The sequence below is a fragment of the Ptychodera flava genome, chromosome 13, assembly GCF_041260155.1.
Source record: "Ptychodera flava strain L36383 chromosome 13, AS_Pfla_20210202, whole genome shotgun sequence".
Classification (NCBI taxonomy): Eukaryota; Metazoa; Hemichordata; class Enteropneusta; family Ptychoderidae; genus Ptychodera; species Ptychodera flava.
The window spans coordinates 34,539,371-34,563,030 of NC_091940.1; the positions used below are offsets into that span (position 1 = coordinate 34,539,371).

The window sequence follows — 23,660 nt, forward strand, 5'->3', positions numbered from 1 at the left end:
ATCATAACGATTTTGGGAGTAGAACAAGAATTTTACGAAAGGAACAAAACCAAGTCTTTTAAAACGTTTGAACTATTTTTTCGATTCAAATTGTATTGTTTTCTTCGTTGAATAGTGTGCAACCGATTGTATACGATGAAGTTAGAGAATTGTACAATATTCACCGTTGTCGTTTGCTTGGGTTGTTGTGGCATACAACGTATTGACAACTCGGGCAAAAAAAACCCGATTGATGTAAGGTCTTTTCATCGAATACAGCGATTTGCACGTAGGATTTCAACCTTTATGATTTTATTAATACCTGAATTGCAGCAGCTGCGTTGATACTTTGGTGCCACTAAATAGTTGCCACGGGTAAGAATAAACTAAAATATCAATTTAAAAAAAGAAATTTACGGTTAGTTCCTAAATTTCTATCGATTTTTTTTGCTAGATATTTTGCGATTTCCTGTTTAAATTTAACTGTCACCATTTTGATGATAATCATTTTTCTCTGAACTCCAAATACGAGTGAAACATTTCATGCATTTGTCGTCTGCTAACCTGCTGTGAACTTTGACCTTGGTGTATTAAATATTCATGCACTCGAAGTTATTTTTGTGTGGCCGTATAACCAGAGCAAACGAAAATCCGATCAAATTTGTTGTGATGCATCGTTTAAAAAGTAGATAAATAGGTAATAACGTAAATAATAAGTAGATAATAAACATCGTTGGAAAGTTATTGATCAAATCCTTGGAAATGCGGGTTTTTGAAGTTGGACCATTTTTATCCACACCATTATAACAAGCATCACCCTTGACCTTACTCAAAATTCGTGACGTCAGATGACGTAAACTCTTGGAACATCACCAAGCCCATTGAGCATATGACTAAGGACACAACATCATGTTTTGTTAAGGGCTTTTTCGGTACATTTGAAAATCTCCTCTATTACAGCTATGATTTATCGTTCACGCGTTTAGGCACTCGAAGATTATTTGTAAAGCAAATGATAATTGCTGTGTTCAACTGAGAGAGCAGTGCTGCGGATACATTACAGAGTATAAAAACAGTGTTTTTCGATGGCCGTATAAAACGTAGAGGATTTGACCATACTCAAAGCCAGGTAAAGTAATATGTCCTATTTGTTTTAATGCAACTTGTGTGTGTGCTGTGTGCTATACTAGTAAGTTGTCAAGAAGACTTCAATGTCTTGTCAGATTTAGCAGATAGGACGTAAAACAAATCTGGTCATATTATACGTTACGATCAAATGTGATTGGTCATCGTTGTTATGCATCGCTCACGGCGCTGTCTGCTTTTCATGTCTAGACACCGAAATATAACACCACCATATGGTATATAGTATTTAATGCTCTTGACTTGTAACACAGTGGTCAGAAATTTCCTCAATAGAATGGTTCTGCCCGCTTATGTTGATGTCTCCACTCTGCAATAACACTTAGAGGATGCTATGTACCAAATACTTGCTATGCGTGTCGCACCTTTTGTCAGTAGTGGCGCGTACATAGCTGCATAGAGTGCACATCGACACTTTCGCTTTTTCATCTGAATTAAAAAAAAGGAATGAAAATTTGTGATGTTTGCCTTTCCAATGTGATAATGTCGCATTCACCCTTTTCAATGAGAATAAGGCCTGTCCTATTGGAAAGTCGGGCGTAAAATGCTCAGTTGAATACCAATGGATTCTAAAGTGAGTTTTGTTCTTGCAAAAGTTTGAAATGGGTTTGAAACGTGTTTATTTTATGAAATATATTGATGGCGTATACGTTTTAATATTATCATGGTAAGTTTTACAAGCACATACATACATACATACATACATACATACATACATACATACATACATACATACATACATACATACATACACACACACACACACACACACACATACATACATACATACATACATACATACATACATACATACATACATACATACATACATACATACATACATACATACATACAATACAAACACACACAAACACACACACACAAACAAACAAACACACACACACACACGCACACACGCACGGACTGCTAGGAGACCTCAATATATATTATCAATGCAGCTGAAATTAAAAATATAAATTCTACCTGCACGATAATAGTTATCACGGAATTCTGAGTGTATGAGCACCTACTGTGTCGCACTATACTATAATGAAAATCGGTAATTTACGATCATGCAGGTGACGCCGGGATTATAGATGTTCAATGGTTGAATCCAAACCAAACAAGTAATTACAGTAAAATACAAGAGGACGTTTTGCTCAGTGTTTTTATATCACCAAGTGATGGTTCGTCCCTCTCCACCCTCTCTCCATTAATTTCGTTCAATTGCAGAATGAAAACATCGTCAGATGTGTCGATGCTGTGGTCGTCCTTCTGCCTTCTTCTTCTGTTCGAGTCGACAGGAACAACAACACTGACCAACTCCACCATTCCGCAATATGGCGGTTATGTTTACAAGCAGTTCGTAAACCCGATTCGAGACAGATTACTGTATGGACAATTTCCTGCAAACTTCACCTGGGGTGCTGCCACCTCTGCTCATCAAGTTGAGGGCGCTTGGCTGGCCGATGGGAAAGGAAGGAGCATTTGGGACTACTTCACCCACAAGCGAAGACACATTTTCGGAAGTGTTGAAAATGGTGACGTCACCAGCGACAGCTACAATAAAATTAAACTTGATGTCATGCTGCTAAAGAGACTTGGTATTAAACATTACAAGTTTTCCTTGTCCTGGACTAGAATTTTACCAGATGGCACAACGAATAAAATAAACCGCGGTGGAATTGACTACTACCATCGTTTGATCGATACCCTACTCCAGGCGAACATTCAGCCGATGGTGGCGCTGTTTCATTTCGACCTGCCAGATTCCCTGCAAACCGTGGGTGGATGGAGCAACGACCACATAGTCACCTACTTTACGAATTATGCTGAAATCTGCTTCGCTGAATTTGGCAGTAAAGTGAAGTACTGGGTAACTTTTGACGAGCCGTCGGTCTTTGCTGTGTTCGGGCACGACCAAGGCATCCATGCACCTGGCTTCAAACACCAAGGTACCACCGTCTACAGAGTTGCCCACAACATGATCAAAGCGCACGCCAGAACGTGGCACACCTACAATTCACGCTACAGAAGCATTCACAACGGACAGCTAGGGATATGCTTACTTGCCAACTGGGGGTTTTCGAGATCGAGCTGGAAGGACGATCTTCTCGCCAGTGATAGGTACATGCAGTTCCAAATAGGATGGTTCGCCCATCCTTTGCTGGTGAACGGTGATTACCCAAAAGTGATGAAAGATGCCGTTTTCAAGAAAAGTCGAGCTCAAAAGCTGACGTCGTCGCGACTTCCAACTTTTACCGACTTGGAAAAGCGAATGATCCAAGGCACGGCTGATTTCCTAGGAGTAGACCACTTTTCCTCTTTCTACGTCGACATCTCGATGCCGAAAGTGCTGCCAGCCGGTTACTACCAGGACCAAGATATGATCGCTTGGCCGGACAGATCTTGGCCGACGTACGGTGTCATAGGACAAGGAGTCGCTCCTTGGGGGATGCGCAGTGTACTGAACTGGATCAAACAACAATATAATAATCCACCTGTTTACGTCACGGGTAACGGGGTCGGAGAGTACAGCGAGAATCATGACGTCACATTGAAACTGATGGATACCGGTAGAATTCAATACCATCGAGCTTACATAAATGAAGTTCTTAAAGGTATCAATACTGCATGCACAGCCCTTGCTAGATTTATGTTAGTACACGTTGTTTCGTTAGCGACGTCTTTAAAAAAGTATCGTTTGTTTTTCATAACTCATTTTTTTTTCCTTTCTCTCACTTACTCCCCTATAATCTTTCCTTTGTTTTATCTCCCGTGAAAAATATTCTTACTCCTGATCTTCTTCCTGATCACTTTCACATTTCTTCTAACGTCTTTAAGTTCTTCATTTAAAGGGGCAGTTCTCAATCCCTGGTTTTCAGATCAGTTTCCATCGACTCGGTTCTCTCTGTTCTCTCCGACTTATCTTGGCTTGATAAGTTTATACTGCATGAAAATATCCCCTTCCCCAACATTTTCTCTAGTACTCCCATTTCGGTCTTTTCGCCCTCTTTTGTAGATTTTCTTCTTCCTTTCGAGATACATATACCAGGTCTGTTTTTTTTTTCGTGTCTATAGTAAAAATCGTTTGTCACGTGACGATGTTAACTCTCTCAGACTCCTCTTTTATCCGCAGCCTATCAGCTTGACGGCGTGGACGTCCGTGGCTACACAGTCTGGTCATTGATGGACAGCTTCGAATGGATGAACATGTTCACTGTTCGATACGGTCTTTACTATGTGAACTTCACCAACCCAACCAGACCACGCATTCCCAGAGCGTCCAGCGTCAAGTACGCCGAGATCATCAAAGCCAACGGGTTTCCGAGACCCGCGTCGACGGCTGCCCTCACGCGACCAAAAGTGGGTGCTGTCAAGAAATCAGAGCAATCGCCCCTGAAAAACAGCAAGGCGAACGAAAACACAAAATTGGTTTACAGAAATCAACTAGAAACCAAACAATTACCTGGAAAAATAAACGCTCCGTCGTTAAAACAGAAACCACAAGTTCCAAATAAACCGAACAATGACAAGATGGTCGTAAACATGGACGATGTTGTAGAACAACAGTAAATTATCCGAAAGCAAACATGCAGCTTTTGTTCAGAAACGGCTTAGATCATTGGTTTCTTTTTTGTCGACTTATTATAAGGATTAACTACAATTTTTTTTTAAATTTCGAATGTTAACCGATCTTCGAAAACCTCGAGACGTTTTTTTTAAGGTTTTGATGTTAGCAAGGCGAGTTTTCGAAAATTGCAGACATCAGAACGGAATACAGCTCAATAAGCTTAACACGTTTCATTATCCATGACGTGACTATCCGATTCAAAAATACGAGGGAAATAATTTCGTTTTTTCGCGGTCTTCTCTATTTCAGTTTTGACTGATTTTGTGGTCGTTTACTTATCGTCTACGAGATATGAACCTTTTCCAAAGCGGGAAGTACTTAATCTTACGTTCAAATACTTAGACAATATCTCTTGTACTTAATTTTTTGACGCTTAGAACAAATAAAGACTGTTGATATTAAACTTTGTAAGCATCTTGACGATTGCAAAATGCAACACAAATACAAATACATTCCTACACGCAATGACGAAGACACAAGGAAGACTATGACGCATTGACTCTTCAAAAGAGACGTCGCGGATAGTGAGTAGGCAAGTAGATAGGCCATCTCATGCTTAAATGACGATAACACAGAACGCATTTACGCACAGTGTGTTTATGAGTATCATTTGAGTACGCCCAGCTGATAACAAATCATTTTCCAGTGAGAATTCTTACATCTAAATTGTCTATCTAGAAAGCCAGACAGGTAGATTTTTTCCAACGATATAAATATAGATTGATCGGTAGATTAGCAGGCAGGTAGGTAATGTAGATAAGATAAGTAAGGTAGGTATGTGGATAGATAGACAGATTTGAGAGAGAGAGAGAGAGAGAGAGAGAGAGAGAGAGAGAGAGAGAGAGAGAGAGAGAGAGAGAGAGAGAGAGAGATAATAAGTCGATCTATTGATTGATTGATCGGGAACACGAAAACAACATGGGCAGTAGTTTGAATGATTTAAAAGTTCCATTTAAGTTCAGTCTGTGCCTCTGTTTGCCAAAATCTACTGTACCTATGCCGTAGTTCCTTGCAGTCTAACTTAAAATGTTAGCGATGTGTGACGCACAAGTACCCTTAACTCCGTAGTTTTCAGTGTACTGTATAGCTCAATTGATTTGAATACACCGCCCCTTTACCTTTAAACCAGACAAGGGAATGCCAAATCTCCTTGACTCGGGGTTACTAAAATCATAAAATTAGAAGTGCTGCGAGTAAATATGGTTTTATAATTGGCTCTAAATGTTACGATAGCTGTATACAAGGACGTGCGAATCGCATACTCATCTCGCGAGATCTACAAACTTTTTACAGAATTACTCCAATCGGGGTAGTGGTTTGCCTCGGTTTTTCAAATATATACCTACTATCCTTTGCTTTGCGCTCAAAGACATACACTCTTACAGTTGAGCAGATATTCCTTAAGGTTTGCCAAGATGTTGCTCTTTCAATACTTAATGTGTGATTCAGATGTTTCCTGGAACGTTAACGTTATTCATTTGATGGTTGTAAACAAAAAAGGGTTGAACCAAGAATATGATGCGGGAGAGGGAACGAAGGCCTCCTAACAGACAGACCTAGAAAGACAGGTGAAAATATCGCGGTAAGTACTGATGGCAAAGCGATACTAAGGTAGTATGCGCCGCCAAAGTGAAAGACTTGAACTTTTGCTCAAACTTTCCTGGATCAAGCTTTCAACAATTCTCTTACCAAATTAAGAATAAATATTAGGAGTTGCCGAGCGAAGTTTGCTACTGGGGAAACAAATCACCTTTAACGATATTTTAAATTCAAATGGCTGTCACCCATATGTCTGCTCTATCGGAAAATATTTCAGATTTCCGAAAGACTGAGACGGTGAAAATTTTTCTTGCTCAGAGAGCGTCAAAACGAGCCCCCATAAGTGGTAAATCAGAAGAGAATTGTAAAAATTTGAGAGTTCAAATATCTGTCCAAGAGGCCCATTGTACCTTAAATTAACATATGTGATTTACTTTCGTTGTTTTAAGATATCCAAATGCTCACACCAGGAGAATTAACTATTTTCAAAAATTTGATACACAGTAATTTTTAGATTTGAATTATAGCCTTCAACGTATTCAATCTATTTGTTGTGGTCAGGATGTATACAGTATGTTGTGAAAACAGATTAATTCTCTGCTCCTGATCATAGCGGCACAGCCCCAGTTTCGACGAAAGATGTAGGATTTTCTGCTAGCAACTAGAAACGACATTTGTAGCCTGGCGAATGGCAACACCAAGTCTATTGAGAGTATCGAATAAAACTGTCCCGGCGTATTTATCCCTCCTTAAAGTCTTGCCAACCATTCTTTCAGAGGTGGAGTAAGAAATATCAGTGAAATGCAATCACTGCCGTTGAGAAATGAACTCTATATGTTACAGCCATTCAAGATCAGTAGCTGTAACTTTTGTGGATAATTTCACTAGTTTTGTTTTCTATGTCAATTGCAAGATCTTGTTCTACTCCAAAAAGCACGCTGAAACACCAACCATTTAGTTTGTCCATACACCCTATGGCTTGTCAACACAGCGTCTGTACGTGTAAAATGTACTACTGTTTACATTTGAAATCCAGTCTGGGGTAGAATTCATGTCAATAATAACAATGCAGTTTACACACATACTGGCTTAATCGAATATATCTAAATAGGTTTTGGCAGGTAGGAGGAGAAATTGTGGTTGATGTTGAAAACAAAAACAGTGAAAACAATTATCATGACCTTACTGCTACCGCCCTCTAATCAAGGTAGTTGCGACGACAGTGGTTGGCTCCGGTATCCAGTGCTGGCGGATTCGATTTGAAAGAGCCGTTAACATCAAGGGCACTGGTTGTGCCTTAAACATCTCTGATCGGCCCCTTTGGGATAAGATGAAACCAAAGCAGATAAATTTCTAGAGTGCATTGAATTTTTCCCGAGAGGATATTAATTTATTGGATGGATAACGGAGTGGAGTGCAGAACACGTCGACATGTTTAAAATCCACGTGAACTGTCAAACTATCCACTGGTTCGAGTACTTAAGTGTGATGGAAATCGATGGTATACTAGTCCACCCTGCACACCAAAATGTGTAATTAATACTCGATATAAACTGTAATCAGATAAATCCTGTATGGATCGGGTTTTGTTGATGGGAATCACGTGAAACTGAGATAATTCTGAACTCCGTGTACCAAGACGTTCTTCCCTTCCTGGTGGACACTTGCCAAAAAGACGCCAAAAAGGATCCGAGACGTTGACTCACTTGTTTCTGAAACTCCCTTGTGATTGACACCAAAGGGCATCCAATGGCGTGGTAGCAAGCGATAATGTTGTTTTGTTGATTGTTTCTTAGAGGAACAAGCAATCTTGGCTAAATTCAAGAATGCATCGCGATAATATGCTCACGTAACACAGGTGACTTGACTTTCAGAACTATTAAAATATACTGTACATATGAAATGTAAGACAGGGTGATAGAACAACAATAAGCTGGAACATCGACGAAAAACGTGTGTCTATATACAGATAAACGAACGTCCACAACGATATGTAATATACAAAAGAAAATGACTATACCAAAGACGAATCGTATTGCTTTCAGATGTCTTCACTTACTTCGCTCAAGTTTGGTGTATACCAAAATCAGCACATTTCACCAACAAACAGAGCGAGTGTTGTTTTCATTTCAGCGACAAACTGAGCGAGTATTTCATTCTTACCCCGTGTTCATTCCTAACGATGTTTATCCTTCAACGAGCATCCACAACTCGCTCTTCTTAACCTTTGAATCCTTACACATTTCTTGATGAACACGAACAACATGGTGAGTTAGATTTCCATGATAACGATTTTAGTACGCCAAAAACAATCATGACTCTGAAGTAAAGATAGACTAGGTGACGTTACATGCACGTTTGACAATCAATCAGTCATGGAGCGTGATTAATGCAAGTAAGATCAAAATATAGCAAAGATCGAGTGAAATTGTACCGAGGTACATTTCAGGCATTCACCGTGAATTTTCGATCCCTCTTGTCAAGAGTTTGGTACATTTTACCAGAGCAATATTTCGAGTCAGAAATTTCATCTGAAATCAGCAACAATGCATCAACAAAAACACTTCTGCTGCCTGGGCCACCGTAACATGTCAATGACGTTTGTGATTTTGCATTTCGGGTAAAGCTTGTACACTAATGCTTTGGCAAGACACCGCAATGCTAAAATGGATGCATTGTCTCTAATGCTTTATTATATCCAATTTAAAATAATTAAATTCAAAAACAAAATCTATGCATTTGTTGTGCTAAATACGTTAAAGTTTAATACTTTTATCCTGTAAGTTACTTTGGCACTTTATATCTCCATTGGAACATGTCAAACGACAGTTCAGACAGTGATAAATGTCATTTGCTTTCCCTTGGAAAAGCCATACTTCCAATGGTCAAATAATACATTTAAAAGGAAAGTTACATTTTGGTATGTCAACGCTTGCAGTATTCGACGAACCTATCTAAGTTCTTTTCGAAATACCTGAAGTGCATATACGATCATAGAGGGCGCTGGGTAGTTATATTCCGGTACAACAGATGCGCCCTGTATATTTATTGATCGTTTTCTACAAATTAATACTCTCAAAGGTTTGCAGAATGTGCATGGAACGACAACGCCACCTTGGAAATGCCAAATCTAAAGTAAACAATGAAACGACTGTTCGCAAAAATTTAATAGAAATGGCAACATACACTGTGGGAGCGATTTTGAACTGAGTGAGGACTTTCACTCGACGACGGGATCGCCACACGGCATTTTACGGAATTGGCGAGGAAAACTCAATTTTTATCAAAAGTGTGTCCCTTGATTCTGCACTTCCCTTTCCAAATGAAGGCTACCAGTTTGCTTTCGTTTCTTCCTATATTTGTACCGCTCTCTTCATCGTCGCCTCGTTTTCTCTTGGTCGACACTGGGGCGAACCGCGAAGCTGCTTCAGAAAATGCGTCGTTCGATTCGTCGCTGTGAGAATGAACAGGAGGGGAGACGGATTTCTTGGGCTTCACCGATAGATCCAGCGGAACTGCAGTATCGGCGTTCATTTCTGCTTCTTTTTCACGTTCTGTCGGCTCTCTACATCTCGACAAGTTTTCTCGCTCGGATAAAGGCGCAGACGCTCTGAGTCCAGAACGAGGCTGCAAAATCACCCGCTCGGAGAGCTGCTTCGGGCTTTGTCGCGGTGCTGGAGGCTTTGGGGCTTCAATGCTTACGGGAAGTCTAGCTCCAAGCCCGGTCAACTTTGGAGATAGAGTGCCTTGGACACTGCCATCCTTAATTGCATTAATACTAGGTTGAAGATCAGCAAAATTTGCTAAAATGTCAAAGTGTACGTTGTTGTTCATCATTGTCTTCAGTTGCATAGTTTTGGCGAAATCAAAGCCCGCTGCCCTCATTAATTGTTCGTCCAACATATGTTCAGCGTTCTTGGTTGTTTTCTTACTCCCAGACACTCCAACGTTCATCTCATTCTGGTGTGCCCAGTTGGAAACATGCTCGTAGAAGTTTTTCAGCGTCATCTGTCTGATGAGTTCAGCGTGATAACTGTCCAATCCTGCACTTCCTATAGAGTCGTGCGAGAAGCCATTGCGGTAGTCCGGGAACTCGACTTCCTCCCTGCGTTCTTTCTTAATCTTGATTCCGGCTGATGTGAAATCTACTGGTGATGGATGTGACGCCGATCCCCTCACGGTAGCTTCTTCCCACCGGTGTTTCAAATTCATCGCTTCGGCCAGTCCCTCAATGTGTTGGTGTTTCCTTGGTTCGTAGTCCTTTCGGGAACTCTTCCCAAGCGATTTTGGCTTTGTTTGAACGAGCGAAGCCGGTGAAGTTACACTGCGACTTGAGGCCGACGACGGACGAGAGATGTCGCGACATTTCTCCGGAGAGGTTAGATACTCCGGTGACATCTCTTCTTCGCCTTCGTCGTTGAGGTCGCTCGTTTCTTCGCAGTCTTTCTCAACAACTGTCTCATCGATAACCATGGCTCGATCATCATCGAACTCATCATCGCCGATATCATCGTAGCCTTGGCTGGACGACCTGTCTCCGAAGAGCCTCTTCTCCTGCACTTTGCGTTTGTTTTCCCTCCGATCTCTGGCCCGCCTGTTCTGGAACCAGACTTTGATTTGGCGCTCAGTCAAACCCAGCTGTCTGGCAAGATGGCGTTTCTTCTCGATAGTAATGAATCCCCAATTCTGTATGTATGCAGTTTCAAGTATGCCTTTCTGGACGTCTGAATACGGAGTTCTATACCTAAAGAGATGGGACAAATAAGAATACAAACATGAGTTTTTATTTCAGATGTACAACTGACCTGTAAACTAATCAATAGAGTCTACGCAGCTGATATTGTAAAAGCGTTATTGGGTTGGTTGGTGAGCTATTTGTTCAAAATAGTAACCATTAAAAAACGCGATTTCAATTTAAAAAAGGAAATAAACAAATAATCAATTAACATTAAAAATTGATTGAAAATGGTACAATTGTAATCGTTGCACATGCGATGTTCGAAATTTATACGTCCGCATCGAATGAAAGAACGCGATTTGGTCGTATCATATTTGTTTAAAAATATGTAAATAAACGGTGATGGGTCGGCGGTGACCACACACACACTGGTAAATATCAGATATGACGAGTGGACAGTTGCAGGTGTTTATGAGCCTTCGTCAGTGTCCCGGATAGATAACACCTGTGCATCTTTTTATGGCACTGTTAAACACGACCTTTGAACGGGAACTTCGAATAAAATCGACCCAAAAAATTGTCATTACACTCAAAAGAGACGCCTTAATGGTGTATTCCTCTATACAGCTTCGCCGATAAAGTTGGTTTGGTGCGATAGGAAATACAATATCTATCCTCGAATCTCGGTACAGATTTGAGTATATGTAATAAACGCCAACGGTCGGCTGTGAAGCGTGTCGCTAACAGAAAAGATTCGCAGAGTTTTACCTGTTTGTCACCGCTCTGACATAGCCACTCTTGCTCTGTCGACTGCCAGTATCTGCAGAGATAATGAAACATGTCGATTATTTGAAAAGAGCGTATTTCTTTGTTCTCTCTATTTAGTATATTCTTCTCCAGCAATTAAAGATTTTATATGAGATTTCACAATGACCCAACAGGTTTGACAATATTTGTTTCAATGCCAGCACGAACGAGAAGGCCAGCCCTGAGTCTGAGTACGAAGACGATAAGTCTTAAAGTAAGAATAAATATTTTGCAAGAAAGTGTTTATGCTGCACTCTGAAGATATATTAAAACAATTACAATATTACGTAGAAATCTGCTGTTTAAGAAGGACCGACTCTAGCGCTCCATTGCTACGGTAAAGTTGACAAGACGTGTCCGAAAGCCGTGCGATCTGATGACACGATCTACTCCAATGTATCCGAAATTACATCACACCAATATTGATGGCGCAATAACACAGTGATCTATTGCTTGATACGTGAAAATTGCCGCGCTATATTCGTGATGTTGCACGGTTGGAACCCGCAAGAGCTCTCAGCTAGAGAAAAATTCATTTTATGACGTTTCACGTCACCATTTCAATATACTATTATGATGCAATACCAATAAACCACCAAAGCAACAGGTATACACTCGGTTTTGACCAGTTCACTTCATAAATGGACTCGCTACACAGTTCGTGCACATGTCATGGACTGATTGAAAATCTCGTGATATATCGTCGCTGGGTGTGTTTTATTGCTAGTAAATAATGGTCATCTTCATCAAGACATCTTTTGACAATATCACATTTCGCACAAGACAGTGTTCATCAATAAAATGAAGTCATAACAGATGTTTAAAAAAAGGAACAGAAAAGATAATATCGCGTCACGTTGCCTCTGCATCTCGAGTTTCGTTTAATGCAATAATGCTAAGACAGGGATGGGCACTGTCACTCACAAGAAGTATAGGGACGGGGTTTGTATAGCTCTATTTGTCTTTGAGGTGGGAGAGAGTTTATTGCTACCCGCATTGCTCACTGTAGCGGCAATAAACAGTGAACAATCAACTTTGAATGCGAACAAACCCATGAGAAGACACCTTAGATAGCAGCCCATCACGAACGAATAAATGACAAACACCGTAACAAGAACAAACAGACACCGGATAGTTCACTGTGAACGCGGCCAAACAAACAAGATAGGGAGCACAGTTTGCCCAGGCGAATTATTAAGTATCGAAGATCAATAAACTGTTTGCTAGAAATTAATAATTAAATTGATATCACCTCGTTATCGTCGTGTTAATAACTGTCTACAATTTATATGACCGCCACGCATTATCCGCCTAATGGGCAATATCTATGTGTAGTTTCAAATGTCACGAGTTACCGACACTTGGTGTGTTATTCTTTTAAGTATACCAATTTTGAGACATTCTAAATATATGAAAATTCCAAAATCACGCGATAGGGGAGAACTGACAACACCAGTGACAATCTTATCGTAAGTTAGGGGGGCACGTGACGCAAAATGTCCTCATTCTATTCTTTACGACTTAACATTTTTAACTTCTTTACAAACGGCGTTTATCTCAAGGACGAACGAAAGAAAGCCGATGGCGTGGCGAGGAAGTCAATACACCTTTGATTGTAAACTGGTGCTCTTGAAGCGACATGGTATGGCTCAGACTGTCTTTGAAGTGACCGTCGGTTGCCCGGCCAAGTCATGTGCCAGGTTCTCGGGGGTCTCTCTGTCTACGCTATCTGTTCGATAACTGTGCAGATGACCGAAGAAGTGCCTAACAAACAGCAACAAAAATGACAAACAAAGGCAGATACAGAGGTTTATTGACAGGGCAGATATCTCGCACGGAAAACGGCAAATCTGTTGGCTACGATCGCCTACGGCCAGAGACAAGAAGGACCAGCCGTGTCAGAGGTCGCCACTTCACGTTGACCGTATCACATGTCTGCTTTACCTCTCCCCCCCCCGCCCCCCCCCCCGCAACTAGTTATCTAATGTGGGGCAATTTCGATGGGGGGATCGTCTTGCATATGCTAACTGAGGGAATTGAGCAATTTTAATGTTCACAGTATCAACTTGCAAAAACCCTTCAACATGTTCAACCATGTCCTGCCAACCTCAAACTTCCGAAAAGTTTTGACTGGATAGCCGTTGGACTTTGATGAGCGATTATGAATTTTTTTTCAACATTTTTTTTTTTTTTTTTTTGGGGGGGGGGTGTTGAAATCTCGACTTAACTAATTTTGCAGGTGAATCAAGTCACTTCATTGAATAATGTTGTTCTTTCCAAGACTTCGCACTGAATCGCCCTGTCAGCAGTTGCGAAAATAAACCCTTCGTGTATATTATCAACTGTAAAAATAAACTAAATGCTTTGTACCAGCTCTGATCAACTGCTCAACAATTAAGCCCTCAGGAGGGCGGTTAGTTAACCCGCTGATCAACGTGACAATTACAACGATGATTACGCAATTTTCGATAAAGCACACATGGCGATGGCGCATATATCCGTATCCCTCAGGCTGACTTGTGTGCCCTCCTCTTCCCGCCAAAACTGTCTTCGGCCAGACAGCGTGAGCCTGGGGAGGCAATCTAATCAGACGGGCTATTAGTAGATTTTTTACGACCATTAATTGCGTCGCCAATTAGGGAAAACCTACGTGATTGATATACAACTATGCCATGTCTGTTTACACATCGTTAGCACGAGGCTATCTAAAGATTTTCCAATTCTGGAGTTCATTCTGGAAAATAAGATCGACTTTTGGAGTAAAAGATTGAGAAAGTGGCGGTTGGTTTATTAAGGTTCACAAGGAACGACATATTGACACCAGACTTCAAAGCAATTGTATTTCCAGAAAGTGTGATACCACATGAATCCGACAGTCTTTCGTTTTCTGACGTAGTTTGACTGCCTTCTATTACGCATGCTCTTGCCGATATAAAAGTTGATCAAAAATTATCGTCACATTGCTGACTTTTTGAGGGGAATAGTATTGTTCAAGCTGGTTTGACTGCTTTCAAGTGGTACAGGTTCCGGGAAGGACAATTCTCGAAAGTGCAAACGAAATGAAAACGTTTTCGGAGAATGTGGGAAGCATACACCAGCATGTCTCTTTAGTCAGGACAAAATTGACGGGCGGGCGAAAGAGTACTAAGTAACCGCGTATATCTGATGCACGATTCCATTCAACTGGGCAAACACTGTGTTTGCCATCTAAATTTTCTATACAAGCTGGTAATACAGTCGATATTAGGAGCATCACGTGTGCCTACATGTCAGTGGCTATTACCTAGGAGCTCCAATTCATTTTTAATGTGTCGTCAGCTCTCGACATTGTGGTTAAAAATAACAACCTGTAGCCTTAAAAAACATCATTTTCCTAATTTTCATCATGACGAGATCTGTCGTTCCAAAAATAGACGGCAAAGAACACTTGCACACGTACAGAATATTACCACTTTACAGGTTTTATGAGAACAACACAGTATAGCCATGTATTCAGACACAGCTGTAATCGCCAGGTCCCCCCCCCCGACATTGTCACCCGTCCGAGTCGCCGCCATCCACTGCCCAAATCACAGGTGCGGTTATTAATTGACACAGATGACTTCACCTGGTTGCTCATCAACAGATAAACCAACAATCCACTGACAATAATCATGTGTCTCTTTATGACTCTAGACCAAAGGTTGTTTCTAAAATCTCAAAAAAGACACCCACCGCAGTCCAGAATGTGATTAAAAATCTTTATCACCAGGGGCAATTCTGATCCGTTCCCCACAGTCGCGCCCTTCTCAAATAAACCACTTGACATTTATTAATTTCCCCAGTCCAGTATATAAACATTTTTATTAAAAATAACCAGAACGTTGAGATTAAACTAAACCAACAGGAAGGTGAGTGCCTGTTACAACGGGAACAAATTTTGTATCAAGTTAAGCAAATAGTGTTGACATGTAATTTGTCAGCCTCGTACAAAGCTACGATTTTGAATTAAGTAACTCGTCATGTCGTATGTGCCGAAAGAAGCGAAACTAGATTTTACGAAACAAACCGTACTTGAGTAAAAATAAATTAAATTGAGTCAGATTACACTCTCACAGCGTTTGATGACCGAAAAACAATATTTCACCTTCTTGTTTCCGTAATATTAATTCCTATTGTTATTGCATTCGCAATATAAGTCCCGGGACCACATGCTGAACAGCAAATTGAGAACAGATGAAATTACACGGAAGAGATTGCGAATTTAAAAATACGAACGCGAAGAACACGCTGTGTTACTGAACCCAAGCGTTCACTATACAAAATGGCGGCGTAACTACTTGCCGATAATTACAGCCATCCTCAAATCCCAAGTTAAAATCACCAAAAAAATTGATAATTTTAACAGCACTTACCATAATCCATATCCCCAAAGTCCGCTAGTTGCTCGTCTGTCATCACGGGTAATGAATAAGTCTGGCCGGCTTGACGTAAGGCACTTGATTGGTCCACCGTCTCTTTGCTGTAGTTTACTGGAGCGGGTGAAAAATTGAGAAGGGAGAGCGTTGAAGGAATTACGTTACCGAGGAGTAAACATTATTGAAACAATGTTGAAATGAAATCATCAGGCTTATGGCTGACCGCCCGATGATTGATTCCGCCGCTCTTCGCTCTGAACGCCGACAATTCATGTTGGTTAAACAAACGATACCACTGAAATACGCAATCTGCCGAACGCCAGACAATTGCGAAAACTAAACACCATAAAACTGACAGTAACCTTTTCAAAGTGAAGACATTTGTGAATGTCTGTCTGCCTCGGTACGGTACGAACTGTTTTGAAAAAAATTACACTGAGTATGACATCCCGGTACGGTCAAACTAGTCTTGCTGTTCAGTCGTCGAGTACTTAGATGATGTCTAAGTTGACCTCAATCGAAGCGCAGTCTTGGCAAAACAAAATGCAAATGTTTAAACGCTAGAATTTTTTTTATATTGCCACGTTGTAAACTGGAATTTAAGCTGCTAGTTTCAGTGACGGACGTTCACCCTGCTTTACAAACTGAATTTCATGACCTCTACCGCAATAAAAGAAGGAATCGTTACTTTCATGGTTTTATTTGCAGGGCAGGGCAAGCCATATACCCACCACTGCGGACCGATACGGTCGGCTTCTTCCAACTACAAAGGTTTATGAATCGTAACGCTTGGATTATTACCAAAACCCAGTCACTTTACGTCACAACTTCGCTTTTATGACAACTTCATTTTATTACGTCCACTCCAAACAACGAGCCTGGGTCGGCCAGACTTGAGTCATAAAACGTGTTTTGTAAAAGGGAAATTGAGTTTATATATAGCAGCTATATGGTTCAAATCCGTGCCCTTACTCACGCTCTCAATCGTAGGTTATAAACACTTATGGGTTATCCCATCAAAGACTCTCTCTCTCTCTCTCTCTCTCTCTCTCTCTCTCTCTCTCTCTTGCAAAAAATCTTTGACGACAAAAAGTTTGTAAAATGCGGCGTCAGAATCAATTGACGAATAACCATGGAAAAATCTTGCATGTTACCTTGGCAAAAAGGGAGAAAACAGCTCGACTTAATTTTCCACCATCACAAACATACAGCCGCCACGCCATGCTCCGCGAAGTCTACACCACTCCCCATCCTGCGCTATTACACTTCTTGAGAGCGGAAATCACACTTTATTGCGCAATCCGCATCTGCTACGCCGTCCTCTCCCCCGTCACCAAGGAGACGAAACTTCGCGCTCAAATTTCCCGGCCGGGCTAGGGAGCCCTGCTAGAATCCTAAAGTTCAACATCTTTCGCTGTTTGTGCGTGTATGAATATCTTGTATTTTAGGTTCCATTATAAGCACTTTACTCACACAGCGGGAGAAGCAGAGTACACATACTAAATTTATGATGCAACTGTCCAACTTCCGCCCGTGCAATAAACTTTCAATGTTTAACATCTAAATTACTGCGCAATGTTCTCGGTGACAAGAGAGATCGGATTACCTTTTTTCTCGATGATTGGTAATTGCCTTGGGTCTGTGCCGTACTTTGTGGTACGACCTTACATCAAATGAACACGGAGACCCCAAAACATTGCCATTCACTTTTATTACCGTAAAACATCTGAGAAACTAAAATTTTATGGCGCAATTATGGTTTTCACCCAACTTTTAAGGCTGCCAGCTCGGCTCTTTTTATAACCCCTGCTTTCATTTTTATGGCAGGATCTGGGGAGCTGCCAGCTATCCTGGGTAAAATGTTCGTCTCAAGTGTTTTTGAGGAACGCTGTTCACTTTGCGATATGGGTGGAAACGAAAGACTAGCGGGAAAAATAATGATTATCTCTGTAGTTTTAACTGTCTGCATAGCCTATATTCTTTATTACACGTATTCAGTTAATGATGATAAAATTGCTTAGTTAATAAATAATTCGCCTTTTTGCCATTATTACCGGAATACACTTTGTGTGTGCATGTAGTAGATATATGCAAATGAAAATTGAGCTTGTATCCGGCCATGGCCCCATCGAAGTAGTTTGCGAATTGATTTGTGCGAAAGTGCAGATAAAGAGAAATCTCATGTTTCTTCACTATAGAAGCGGGTAGGCGAAAACCTAAATGAAAACCCCTTGTACAAATAAATGGCAATTTATCGGTGATTGCGTCGATTCATACACAAATATAAATTCGCTGATGTTTGTGGTCGACTGAAGCAAAGAGGGGGCAAACATCCCACGGCGGTCCTCAAAACACACTGTCCAAACATCATTAGGCGCGTACAGCCATAACGTAATAAAAGGCTAGGCAATTAAGGTTGGAATGCGGTGCGTAATAAAACAAATATACACAAATACCACGGAACGAGAGCTCAATTACACTTCAGATTTAAATTACACCCATATTTTATGTCGCCCTTCTCTATTTTTCAGCGTTTCGCTCGGTACGAACCGGAGCCAAGCACGGTAAGGGCTGTCTGCCGCGAACGGTTGCTTCGTAATCACTATGGTCGCAATATTTGCGTGACCATGGTCCGAACACGAACCAACAAGGCAGCTTTATTGCCAGTGCAAACACCCCTTAATACATTGACCTTTGCTCCGTTCCATATCAGGTTTTATGACTCATCTGACGACGGCGTTTACATATGGATATTGCTCCCAGCAGTCTCCGTCAAGCTATATACGGCGCTTTGCATCAAAGTCACTATAATAAGGGCGTACTTTCGTTGGCTAGACGCTGCATTCCGAGCAAACCGCGCATTTCTGGGAGAATTAAAAACTCTAAATCACTTAAAATAGCCGTACTAAAAGGATGTCAAAATTTTTAGCTCGAAAATATTACTGGTCTGTTTAATCAGCGGTGATAAGCGTTATCTGTCTGTTTGTGCACAGTGCTCTTCCATCGAAACGTTCAATATTATGTGCCCGTTTGGAGTCTCCTAAACGTAAGTTACTTACGATTACCGATGGCAAGTGAGACCGATGATACGTCGTCTGTTCCAGACGCTCCGGGACAGGATCGTGAAGCCACGGGTTGCTGAGATAACACGCTCTGTCACTGATGACACACGAACAATATAGTTTTATTCTGTTTGGCTGATAAGGACTTCAGCAAACATTCGACACCCAACATGTAAAATAAATGTCAATATTAGGTACATAATTAATTTGCCTTTTTGTTTACTGATGCTTTAAGTCCCCCGCACCAACATCGCCGAAGACAAAACGCGCTGGGTTTGTGTGTAAGATGAAAGAAAAAAAAGTAACCATTGAGAAACTCACCAGCATCGGTCGACGTGACTACCGGGATCTTCAGACCGTCGGTATTTCTCGGCACGGCGGCGCGTTCATGGTTGGCAGATGGGACCAGAGATACACCCGTGTCGTCTTTTACAACCCACCTAAACATGTCTGCTTTGATAAAGAGCCCTTCGCTCGTGACTGGATCCCACTCAGGCGTACACCGCCAGCTGTCCGTCTAGAGCCCCCTAGCTCGGCAATTCTGGATGAAAAGAAGCAGGAAGTTTTTTATGTAACACGTTTATCTGTCCCACCCAGATTGTGTCAATACCAGATGCAACCTAAGAAGGTGAGAGAAAACAAGCAATAAAAAATTCCCACCCTAGCAATATGAGACGCAATAAAAGAAACGTCGAGTCTGTGTACACAATCATGTTACAGTGACATTGCACTACTTACTTGTTATTTACTCGAACTTTCTTGCCCCAGGTGCGCTCGCTGTACGTAGGAAAATAGAACAATTTGATTTTTTTTGGCAAGTCGAACCCGAACTGTGTATATTGGTGTGGAACGAATGGCGATAAAATGAGACAGGCTTGTAGACCCGCACAATGCCAAAAATAGAAACATTTTAGCCTCAGTGCTGTAATGGACGTTAATTTAATAAACTGCGCTTTCTTCTAACGAACCTTTGATAATCTGCTGGAAACTCCAGTCTGTGTGTAAACCCTAAATTCCCCGCATGCCGGCTTGAGAACAATTTACCAATGGAGGTAATTGACCATATATATGGAAGTGCTGGGTCCACAATAGACGCGTCTGTTCGGACAACAGAACGGCGAGGTAGGCTCTCTAAAGAAACAGCGACTGCCCAGACAGTTATAACAACACTCTTACACCACCACGAGATTGTTTGAGACGCAAACCGCAACTCGGCTTCCCCCGAAATCACCCCGTCATGTGCGTTGACGCGGCTGAAGAAACGTCGCAGAGGCACGAGGTGGTGGCAGATGAACTTACCTCGGTGGCACGACTATAAATCACCAGTCTCTTCTGTCATTAGGAGTACGCAAGTCGATATGATTACATAACACCCCCCGCGAAGGTTATCCGTGAAAGGCCAGTCCACGGAGAGAAAACTCCATGAGAACGATAACAAGATTGCCCTCCACGGTGTTATTGCATCAACAGGGGGTGCGAGTGATTGGCCCGCAATTTGCGAGATTTCCTTAATTACTTATCCCGAAGAGTCAGACTTTTTAATTCTGCTTATCTTTTAAAACATACGGTGCCATTACTCCGGCGGTGATAGTGAACATCCTGTATGGAGAGAAAGGGGTTGGCCATTTGTAATTACAAATTAGCTATTTACTTTTAACCATCTGTTGTATTCTGTGTTGGGCGTTACGCACAAGACGGCTGGCAAACTCACTGGTGTACCTCTACACAGTGAACTTATAGAGGGGAAAATGCGAGAATATATACTCCGATATCGAGAATGCAAGTCTCTGAAGTGCAGTGATGGGGACTGAGAGTAGGGGACAGTTCATGCCCGGGGGAAAGAATTATGAAAGAGACTCAACTGGGTGAAAAGAAGCGGAAATCAGTCGGCGGGAAAGTTGATAAGTGATGAACTAGGATGACAAAAGCTTATAGCTGTGTATGTGCGAGAGGGAAACAATTCCTGATATGTAGGGGCGTCTAAACACGATTCTTCTGGTTTACAGCACGATGTTTCGCATTCTTTTGTGTTTTATTATGCCTGCATCTCTTCAGGGTCTGTAGGGGTATCTGTTCAGCTGAAAGTTCTGTGTGGCTGAAAGTGCACAAAAAGTTCAGACTTGGTGATCTCCGGTCTACGAAAGCGATATGTAAGAGGGCATATCGTACTGCGGGGGATGTGAAAACATAATATGTCATTCGTGTATACATTTCATTTAGTCAAGAACCAAGGAGTACGTGTGCCATCATGTTGGAAGGCTGACCGCACTTAGCCCCAAGAAGAGAGGCGATGCTTGTCATTTTCGAAATGAATTGTGAAAATTGTCAGACATATTAAAGCATAGGTTTTTCCCCCTGAAGCTTGTAGGGGCGTTTTATAAACAACGAGTTCAGATGTGACCACCGAGTGTAATGATTAAACTTCTTGAATCCAGAGAGAGAAAATATTGTTTCACTGATTTCCTTGATATAATGACTCGAGCGAGCGATGGTGTTGTGTCATTGCCATTGTCATTGTCAACACTGCGAGTTAACTTGCCATTCCTATTGGACAAAAGCAAATAATGTGGCCACTGTTGAACCAGTAAAAATAGTGCCACCTGGGTATTAAGAATCATCGCAATATCTGAGACTGATCTTTGTAAAGTTTCAAAAAACCAAAATAAGCAAGAATGGAAGTGGTGATTCGGACGGAGAAGCACTTCACAAGAACACGTTTGAAGCATTATTATTAACTCTTTGTCGCCCAAAAGCAGTAATAGAAACCATCTTGAGGCAATGAATGCTCTTTGCCCAAAAACAGGGAAGTATTTCCAAACCCCCAACAAACCAAGCAAGTTTTTGTAGTGTTTTGGTATACTCTGTTTTATAGAGATCTACATCCAATGATCATGTAAAAGTATTTACATCAAAGAAAGACTAGCTGCATCACTCTACATCAGCTCTGTTTCACACCTACCTTGAATATGTATTCTTGTAACATGATCAGAACTGTTTACTCTTTTTGGAAATTTGCACTAGAGCATAAAATCATTTGAAGAACGGAGGATGTGCGCATGACAACTGACCTCTGCAGTACCTTAGAAATACTTATGATGGACGAAACGTTCCGGTCGTCGACCCTCAATTACCATTTTTCACACTGACAAGACTTGGCCAAATTGTCAAAAAGAGGAAGAGGATCGACTCGTAAGATTTCTCTTACCTTTTATCGGCTTCTAATTAATCCGAAATAGTTCAAATGGTGTTCCTATTTGATAACGATTATGCAAGACAAATGAGGTATCTCTGAGCCGCAGTAATGTGAAGCGCTTCCGACCCTGAAACAATAAGTTATTTTGGCGTAAACATTTATCATCATCGGAAACCGGGCAACAAATTCGCCCGCAGGGCAGCGTGTCTCGCCAAACCTCGAGAGATTGCGCGTTTCGCGTTTGAATGTGACAGAAAATGCTCAATGAAATAACACATATCGTAATACCGATTTTGGATTTACCCAGAACTTGAAACCTGAAATATACATTAAAAGAAAATGGGAAGTTTTGTTCTGAAGCCCTCATTACCTTTATACGTGACATTATAACACGGATGTCATTAGGAAAAATCCGTCGAGACGTCGTCCGGCAGCTCGCCTTGCCAGATTATCAAGTATGTGGCATACTGCGAGTCTGGCCGAGTGGTCAACAATGACTTGTTCGTAAAATTTGAGCGAGAGCCATAGTTTGAGGCATCAGTTTTGTAGTTTTTGTTCTGTTGTTTTGGGTGGTTTATGTGCGTTTACTGTTTGTATTTTTTTTTTCTTGTGTAGGATTTTAGTTTGCTTTTTTATCGGTCCTTATTTTTTGCTCTTGTGAATTGAAGAAACAATTGGCAGTCGACGCTGTTTATGTTTAACAGACGCAAAACCTGCATAAAAATACAGATCTAAATCCGCGGTCTTCGAAAAAAATAACCATAATTTGAGCGTCCATAGCGATGATGGACATGGTACCTACAAATCTTTACTCAGTATTGACAAACGGAATGACTACCAGAGCAAGAAAGGAATCGTAAAACTGGTTGATAATTTAGATGAATCCACTGACACAAAACTTCCAGGTTCTATGACGAGCAATACCATCGCCCCCTATGGCGAATTGATTTCAATAATCCTTGCTATGTAAATAAACCCCATCTCGAAAGTTATTTCATAACATTCACATCGCGTGCACTCAGTACTTGTTATCTTAATGTCCTGTTACGGTAGTACGCACCTCGAAAGTGAAAGACTTAAAGTTTTGCTCAAACTTTCCTTAAGGAATCTTTCATCCATTTTCTTTCAAAATCAGGAATAAAAATAGGGGGTCACCGTGCAAAGTTTGGTACTAGAGAAACAAATAACCAAAGATTTACCGATATTTACAATTCAAAATGGCCGCCAT

At 41.2% G+C, this 23,660-nt stretch overlaps 2 protein-coding genes across 9 annotated transcripts; one reads left to right on the forward strand and one right to left on the reverse strand.

Annotated features, from left to right (window-relative positions):
- Positions 1-825: 825 nt before the first annotated feature.
- On the forward strand, positions 826-5,159 carry LOC139148252 (cytosolic beta-glucosidase-like). 2 transcript variants are annotated; one of them, XM_070719591.1, is made up of 3 exons: positions 826-1,108; positions 2,356-3,743; positions 4,262-5,159. In XM_070719591.1, exons 2-3 carry the CDS (start codon positions 2,357-2,359, stop codon positions 4,696-4,698), a joined length of 1,824 nt encoding a protein of 607 aa, XP_070575692.1. In that variant the 5' UTR covers positions 826-1,108; position 2,356; the 3' UTR covers positions 4,699-5,159. The 2 variants fall into 2 exon arrangements, with proteins under 2 accessions (XP_070575692.1, XP_070575693.1); XM_070719592.1 differs by having other exon boundaries at positions 881-1,108; positions 2,202-3,743.
- A 3,798-nt stretch (positions 5,160-8,957) lies between these two features.
- LOC139148256 (uncharacterized) lies at positions 8,958-22,579 on the reverse strand. Of its 7 annotated transcripts, none has more exons than XM_070719598.1 (5): positions 22,445-22,579; positions 19,561-19,780; positions 16,175-16,291; positions 11,742-11,793; positions 8,958-11,039 (listed from the first exon to the last, which is right to left on the reverse strand). In XM_070719598.1, the coding sequence occupies exons 2-5, from the start codon at positions 19,685-19,687 to the stop codon at positions 9,569-9,571; spliced, it is 1,767 nt and encodes a 588-aa protein (XP_070575699.1). In that variant the 5' UTR covers positions 19,688-19,780; positions 22,445-22,579; the 3' UTR covers positions 8,958-9,568. The 7 variants fall into 7 exon arrangements, with proteins under 7 accessions (XP_070575699.1, XP_070575700.1, XP_070575698.1 ...); XM_070719599.1 differs by lacking the exon at positions 22,445-22,579 and adding an exon at positions 22,199-22,275; XM_070719597.1 differs by lacking the exon at positions 22,445-22,579 and adding an exon at positions 20,539-20,670.
- Between the last annotated feature and the right edge of the window lie 1,081 nt (positions 22,580-23,660).

Excerpts from the sequence above, each read along its gene's own strand:
- LOC139148252 (XM_070719591.1), top strand. The coding sequence starts at position 2,357 with ATGAAAACATCGTCAGATGTGTCGATGCTGTGGTCGTCCTTCTGCCTT. Across the intron at positions 3,744-4,261 it reads CATAAATGAAGTTCTTAAAG|CCTATCAGCTTGACGGCGTG; the intron begins GTATCAATACTG and ends TTTTATCCGCAG.
- LOC139148256 (XM_070719598.1), bottom strand. The coding sequence starts at position 19,687 with ATGTTTAGGTGGGTTGTAAAAGACGACACGGGTGTATCTCTGGTCCCA. Across the intron at positions 16,292-19,560 it reads AGTCACGTCGACCGATGCTG|TAAACTACAGCAAAGAGACG; the intron begins GTGAGTTTCTCA and ends CACCCGCTCCAG. Across the intron at positions 11,040-11,741 it reads GTCAGAGCGGTGACAAACAG|GTATAGAACTCCGTATTCAG; the intron begins GTAAAACTCTGC and ends CCATCTCTTTAG.